The sequence below is a fragment of the Oryzias latipes genome, chromosome 18, assembly GCF_002234675.1.
Source record: "Oryzias latipes chromosome 18, ASM223467v1".
Lineage (NCBI taxonomy): Eukaryota > Metazoa > Chordata > Actinopteri > Beloniformes > Adrianichthyidae > Oryzias > Oryzias latipes.
In genome coordinates, this window is record NC_019876.2 from 16,541,794 (window position 1) to 16,549,653 (window position 7,860).

Here is a 7,860-nt window from a genome sequence, read left to right on the forward strand (position 1 = left end):
ACAGAACCTACATTTTTTTTTCCATCTTCTTAACCCTCTATGGCAGGGGTCGGGAACCTATGGCTCGCGAGCCATATATGGCTCTTTTGATGGTCACATGTGGCTCGCAGACAAATGTTTAATTATCCTTTTTTTTTTCATTAGACCAGTCCTTCTCGGGCGCGATGCGATCCCAGAGGCGCGCAGTAGTAGCGGTGCTTGGAGAGAAAAATCTGCGCCAGCACTCTCAGTTTACTATTATTTATTATTTCACAGAGTTTGTACCATCTGGAAACCTGTGAATTGCCGTGCCTAAAACTGCGCGCTCCCGTCTCTGAGAAAGAGCGCGCAGTTGCGGAGACGGGATGTGTGAGGAAGAAGGCAGAGGGTGGGGGGGTGGGGGGGGGACCGGCAGCAGGTGAATCGCGCAGGGATTGTAAAAACGTAAAACCTGGTGCCCGTCACTCACTGCAGCGTGTGAGTGTGTGTTTGCTTCCATGTCTTTCTCACATCTAAAGAACATTCAGACCTAAGATCCCGTTTAAAGTCTCAACACCCGCATGAAGCAGAAACTCACCACGTATCAACCAGACTAGACTATCAGCAAAACTACTACGAGAAATACTCATCATTTATTAGCAACAGCATAACAATGTCATTAAAAAGAATCCACAGACTTATTGTACTTTAAAAGTGTTGAATTACATCAAATGCACACATTCACTTGTATATTTAGTTTTAAACATATTGTCGCGGACTGAGTTTAACTTGGCTGTTGGGCCGCGTTAAAAGTTCTGGAGTTCATGGAACGCATCGATCAAGCAGAGATCTGATTGGCCCTCAGATCTGTCGCTCAGCCTGTTGTTAGGGAGTTTGGACCAATGGGGTTCAGCTATGGGCCGAATAAGGGAAATGGGAGGGCTGGAGCGGGAGCAGGTGAACATAAAGTTGGGAGAAGCGCTCTCGTCTCGGCGGGAGAGATTCAGGAGTTGCTGAGTTAATTGTACGGCGTTTGTTAGGGGTCTGCAGTAACCAGAATAAAGAACCTTAAAAGAGGTTAAGTCTCAGTGTGGTAAAGGGACACTACATTAATGTATGGCTCTTTCGAAATTACATTTAAAAATATGTGGCGTTTATGGCTCTCTTGGCCAAAAAGGTTCCCGACCCCTGCTCTATGGCATGAATTTTTATTTTATGAGGAAAAAAATATTTCACCCCAGTTTTGGGACCTTGGGGGGGTCCTTGTAATATATCAATCAGAAAATGTGCCCCCCCACAGCCCCCCCACCAGATTTTGGTTTGTTGCCTCAGAGCAACAAGATGCTATGAAGGTACTAAAACGCCAAGGTTTTCTATATTATTTAATAAGTGGAATGAGGAACAAAAAAGCATTAAATACATTACAAGAAGTTTTTTTTCAACAACAACAACAATTTCAAAAGTTTTCTTTCAGTAACAACAATTTGAAAAAGTTTCTTTCAACAACAATTTCAAAGTTTTCTTTCAACAAACAGCCACAAATGGTTTATCAATGAGTACATTACAGATTAGCTGCAGTGTGTGTTTATGTTTATGAACGTGTGTTCCTGTGGGGTACTGATTTTTGACAAAACACAGTCTGCATTATTCTGTATGGAACCTCAGGAAGCAGTTGCTGGTGGATGTGAAACAGAGGCGGACGTCACATTTTTGGCACTTGGCTTTTGGTGTACCTTTGCATCCTGGTACCTTGCATCTCCCTTTCTTTTCATCCATGACCATCCAGTGGGCTGTGGCATCCAGACGCACATCAGGGACTGGAATAGGTGTAGCGGGTCCTCTTCTCCTCTTTTCTTTGTACTCCCCAGCAATTGTGGAACTGGGACGACCTCTCTTATGCTCCAGATTCTTGCCACTTTTGCATAAGCTTTCTCCAATATATGACTTGAACGTATAAAGCCTGATCTGTTCCTCTTTACTCATCCCAGTGCTGCTGCAGTCTCTCTTGTAGAGCAGCCAGGCAGTCACGGTGGTCATGTCAATAAAGTGGAACATCAGTCGGTGGTACCACTTCTTTGACCTGATTTTGGTGCGGTACAGTGCAATGAGAGAGTCCAGCAGATCCACTCCACCCATATTCTTGTTGTACTCTCTCACCACGGCAGGACAGGGAACTCTGATGACTTTTTTTGCTTGCCATCCCACCTATCAACATCAGTGACCGGGTGTGCTCCAATGTAATCACTGAGAAGACTGACTGGACGGTTATCATACCACTTCACAGCATGCAAGGTGGTTTCTCCAACCATGGCCGTCTTCTGGTCAAAAGATCCACGTCCAGTTCTCTTCAACTCAGCATCACACATCATGCTCACACCTGGTAGTCTGTTGCTACGGACAGTGCCAGCACAGTGAATTCCCTGCTGAGCAAGTGTGAGAATGAGAGGAACACTCGTGAACCAGTTGTCAAAGAAAAGCTTATGTTTCTGGTGTTTAGGTATTGGCTGGGCCAGGCGGAGGACAACGTTGCCACTTGCTCCTACATCTGGCAGCTCAGGGGGTTGCACAACTCTCCCTGTATAGATCTCAAAATTGTGCGGGACACCATCAGAGCCAGCCAAGACAAGTATCTTGTAGCCCCATTATTTTGGTTTTGCTGGCAGGTATTGCTTGAGTCTGTTTCTTCCCTTGAAAGGGACCATCTGCTCATCTACAGCCAACTTCTCACCCATTGGGATTGTCTGCAGCTTTGAGGTGAGATGAGTGACCAGTGGTCTGATTTTATGGAGAGGATCAACATTTTCTCCTTGTCTCACTTCATTGTTGTTGAAGTGCAGACATTTTTTGATGAACTCCCATCTATTCAGTGACATGGTGTCAGCTACCTGGGAAACTCGGGTGGCTTTGTTCCAAAACATCCGGGTGCCTGGTAATCCAAACAATGACATGTACACTGCTGTACCCATGAATTGCTCCAGCTCTTTAGTGGTGAGGTTAAGGGGCTTGTTGGTGTTACACTGAATGGCATACAAATTTGACTGCTCTACAACTACTTCCAGAATGTCTTCAGAAAAAAACATCTTGAAGTATTCATAGGGGGACTTGATATCGTCTGATTTTGGAAGGCCGGCCTGCCATTCTGGGTAATTAGTGATGTTGGCATTGTGGGGTGTTCTCCAACGGGGTAAGCGTGGAACATCTTCCTGTGATGCTTCATCCTCATTTTCCTCTTCATCCAGTGACTCATTGTCATCAGGCATGCCAGCTATATGTTTTCAAAAGAAACCAGTAAGCATAAAATTAGAATAAGTCATATATACCTCTCTAAACACACAAACACACACACGCATGCACACATGCGCACACACACCCACACATATTTTCATTCCATACAGTATATTACTCTGCTGACTGAACCCTGATCTCCTAACTCTCCCTCAAACCTGATTCTGGAGTCCACTCTTCCTCACTGTCAATCTCCTCGAGCTCACTATCCTCACTGTCGGAAGGGATGAGCCTAACCTCTTGATCATGTTTCTTAGACCGATAAAATGTTTGTGCATCCATTTCCTGTGAATAATAGTAGATAGTACAGCAAAAAAATGATTATGTTGATAACTATGAATCTCTGCACATCTCCATCCATTAGCATGTTATAGTTCACACAAAAGTGATATAACTGCACAATGTTGCCCTGAGGCAACGAAGGAAAAACTGCCATTTTAGTGTATAAATGAAGACAAAAAGTATCTTTACTCAATCAAATATGGTTCTCTACTTATTCATGCACATCATAGATATTTTTATACCAAGTAATTTAAATGTAAACATGTTAAAAAGTGAAATTTATCTTACCTTCTGCTAGCAGTGTGTCCAAGTCGGCTGTGGTCCCAAAAAAGACTGTTTCACCCCAAGACGAAAGGTCAAAGCCACACCCAGCTCAAATTTCATTGGTCACAGACATATCAGCAGACTTTCAGTGTAGTGTTTTGATTTAAAAAAAATTAAAGGGGTGGAGTGTGGGCCAAAATAGTGGTTTGTTGCCTGAGGGCAACGCCATGCCATAGAGGGTTAATAATCTGATTTTGAAGGAAGTTTTATTTTGAAAAACTGTTGGATTCTTCCAACCACATCCAACTTTTGTTGCATGTCGCTCAGTCACGTGTTGAAAATCCTTCTACTACTTTCTTAAAGCGGCTGCGCTGACCACTGAATTGAAACCTTATTTATTTATTTTAATTTTTTTTGTAAAAAAGAGCCAGTGAGGACACAAAAGAGCCTTCAACTTCAAAATAAAAGAAATCTGCACTTAACAGACAAAACCCAGGAGGTTTCATTCCAAATGTGGATTTATGGCGACAGTTTATTTTGACTTATAGTTGATGCATGTCAAGTTGCTCGATTTAATATTGAAAACACTTTGGCTTCCTTCTTAGAGGGGCTACGACCACTGCTAAATTGAAACCTCGAAGCCAACAAAGTTAACAAAAAAAAAAGCTTTTTCTTTTGCAGAAGACTCAGTGAGGAAAAAGAAGAAAGAAAGCTAGATCTTTAGCTACATTCACACCTGCCATTGATCACTTTTATTGAATAGTCTGTATAAACCTGTCTTACCCTTGTGCTATCTTAGATGACCCCACCCTTACATTGACGTGTTCTCCCTACCATGAAAAAGGTGGATAAAGGTGGAAAGATTTCATGTAATCCATGGACATCAGTGAAGATCACAAATCATTGAAGAAAAAAGGTTCAGAGCACTGTCTAGTGGGTGTAGATGACCCCACTCCCAACGTAAACCTTCCTCCAAGGCACCTTTTTAGATTTAGTAATTTAGTGTACAAATAAACGTTAAAGAGATACTTTACAAGGGTTGAAGATAAATTTTACCCTTAAAAGTAGAGGGAAACTGAAGAAAAAGACAACCGGGCGCCTACTTCAGGTTCACACAGGCCGGTCCGAGAAGAGATTGTCTGACATCAAACTGGTCCGTGGCCTAAATAACATTGGAGATCAATGCCAAGAGATGAATTATTTCTCTACTCATAATAGCAATGAGCTGTTAACCTGAGAAAGAATGAACCTTCATTTGATAAATCAGACTTTCTTCCATCCATCCGTCCACAAACGGATGGATGGATGGATGGATGGATGGATGGATGGATGGATGGATGGATGGATGGATGGATGGATGGATGTGCACGAATGGTCCAGCACTTAGGCGACAAGTGAATGTCAAGAGACCAAAGCTAAAGAGAAAATCTAAAAGGTGACGGTCGAATCAATGACTTTGCTGTCTGATGATGGAAAAAAAAAACACCAAAGGGTTATTTTTAGGAAATCAAAGGTCCAGCATCCCATCATTTCTTTTAAAATCTTAAAAATAAACATTTACTCTTATAAATGTACAAAACATGAAAAGAAAAGGTTTTGAATGAGGTGGATATAGCTTATGACATTCAATGCCAATTGGTTTCATTTGAAAACAGGTTTTTGATCACAAGGCTCTTCATTGTCTTTACAACTCACTTGTCCTTCCATAGTTTGCATACTGTATGGAAGTGTGAGGTAATAATTAAAAAACAAGGTTTCAATAATTAGAGAAGTAAATTACGTTCGCTTTCGTTATAATGCACTGTTTATTAATCTACACATTGCAGGTGTTATTAATAGTCAATATTCATTCATTAGCACATAAAAATTCATTCATTAAGAGCGAAAGGACCAACAGTTTATACACAGAGCTTTAAATCCGTGGGTGTGTGGACAAAAAAGACTTGTGTTGTATGTCAGGTAGGGAGGGCTGGTGAGCTTGAAGGACCCAAAATGCAGAGACGGGAGGCACACGGTCCCAGGGCAAGGGCTATATTAAACTAACGAAAGGCGCTGCAGAGCAGGGTAACAAAACCAAAACTAACTGTGGGCATAGCATGAAAACATGGCAGAAGGGAGTCAGGGAAGAGACGTTTATGGACCAGCACAAGAGGAAGGCAGAGACAAGACTTAAATACAGACAGGACTGACAAGACACAGGTCACAACGATAAGGAAAGATTGGAACCAGGGAAGTAAAACTCAAAACCATGACATAACAGTAAACCTTTCAAAATAAAACTGGAAACAGAACTCAAACATGACAGAAACAAGACGGAAAGCAAAAATCAATACAAAGAAATCCAAACCGTGACATTGTAGTCTGTGGAGTTGAAGGGGTGTTGTCATTTTAAACTATTTAAAAACTCCTCTCCTCCCCCCTCCATTCCCTCCTTCATCCACAGCTGTGGCAATTACGGCAATTACCTCATCTCCTGGTCCAGTATTTATGTTGGTCGCCTTCCAGAATTCATCGCCAGTTCGTTATCCTCAATGGTGCAGTACCTGGTCAATCATTGTCTTATCTACGACAAAAGTATCTCAAGTTTTTGATCTGCCTACAGGATTCATGCACCACTAGTGCTGACCTGGGCTCTTTACTTTGCCAAGCCAAGACTCCAGCCAAAGCCACTACACAGCCAAGCTACGACTTCCACATCCGCTGCTCAAAAACAAAGAGACTTACCTGCTCATCCATGTCTCGCCCAATCTCCCGTGAAGTCGTCACGATCCGTGTGTCTCTCCCTGGGTTCCAGCGTTTGGGTCCGCTCACGTCCGAACACATCACAACACTTTATTAGTTATATAGCACTTGAAGGTTTTTACATCAGTGAATTTTTCAGAATTTGTTTAGGCTAAAACGCCGATAGGCTGCCAGTATCGTATTTTTCAGACAAGTCAGTTTTATGTGTTACAACAAAACTAAATAAATTGTAAATAGTGTATACTTATATAGCACTTTACTACCTCATTAGAAGGCCCAAAGTGTTTTACAGTCAGTAACTGCATTGCCATTCACTAAGAAAATTGCACAAATTGGATTTGGGTTTATGAATTTTCCCTGATGGAAACACAATAATTAAAAAAAACTAAAAAAAAAAAAAAAACTTGCATTTATTGAACATGTTTTAGTGCTTGGAGGAGGTGTTTTTGAGGCATTGCAAAATTGACCTATTTAACCAAAAATGCAATGAAAACACTTTTGTTTCAAATTTAATGAGTCCCGTGACCAACAGCTGTGCACAGGTACCCAGTTTTATAGATGGCGATGCCAATGAACTTCTTGCTAGAAACTGGCTGCAAGGGGCACTGCACAGTGGCCGCCACAAAAGGCCCCCCAGCATCACACAGCTCATCAAAAGATGAGCGTGTCATGTGGAGTTGTTGGATTCACAACTCCTCTGTAAAATCACCAACCACAATTTCCCCAAATTGCTTTATCCATAGCCGCTCCCACGTGTAAGGAGCTTGTCGCTCCATGACCTGAATAAGACTTCTACGTCTCCTTTGATAGATGATGATGATTAGCGTTATGTATCTGCAGTGAATCAAAGTATTGTTCAAGTTGGTTTCTGTTCATTTGCATATTTATGTTTTCAAGGAAACAGTGTAATTGCAGAATTGTGTTTTTTCGACACTTCAAGAACTTCAATGTGGTTTTGCACACGTGTTATGGAAAGGCAGCTAAATTCCCATTCACTCATGCACACACATTCACACACTGCTCTGCTGCCTAACACGGTCTCCAACCTAGACCAACAGGAGGAATGTAGGGTTCAGTGTCTTGCCCAAAGACACTTCAACACAGAGCAATCAGAGGTCGACTGCTATACATCTACACCGTGGCCGTCCACAGTGTCTAGAGCTGTTCCCAATGAAGTTTGACTTTTTTATTGTGTTCCACTCTCTGTAAAAGCTGGTTGTTGCAGATAAACATGAAAAACAACAAAGTTTGCTAGGAAAATTTCCCATCAACCTTCCTCACTAATTGCTTGCTTCTTGGCCTTTCTCGGCAGTGTAGTCATACCACATT

At 42.0% G+C, this 7,860-nt stretch overlaps 1 protein-coding gene across 2 annotated transcripts; it reads right to left on the reverse strand.

Annotated features, from left to right (window-relative positions):
- Positions 1 to 1,149: 1,149 nt before the first annotated feature.
- LOC111946333 (piggyBac transposable element-derived protein 2-like) lies at positions 1,150 to 3,954 on the reverse strand. Of its 2 annotated transcripts, none has more exons than XR_002872014.1 (2): positions 3,814 to 3,954; positions 1,150 to 3,223 (listed from the first exon to the last, which is right to left on the reverse strand). XR_002872014.1 is itself a non-coding variant. In XM_023948967.1 (2 exons), exons 1-2 carry the CDS (start codon positions 3,523 to 3,525, stop codon positions 2,601 to 2,603), a joined length of 747 nt encoding a protein of 248 aa, XP_023804735.1. In that variant the 5' UTR covers positions 3,526 to 3,569; the 3' UTR covers positions 1,150 to 2,600. The 2 variants fall into 2 exon arrangements, 1 of the variants encoding a protein (XP_023804735.1); XM_023948967.1 differs by lacking the exon at positions 3,814 to 3,954 and adding an exon at positions 3,402 to 3,569.
- Positions 3,955 to 7,860: the final 3,906 nt, after the last annotated feature.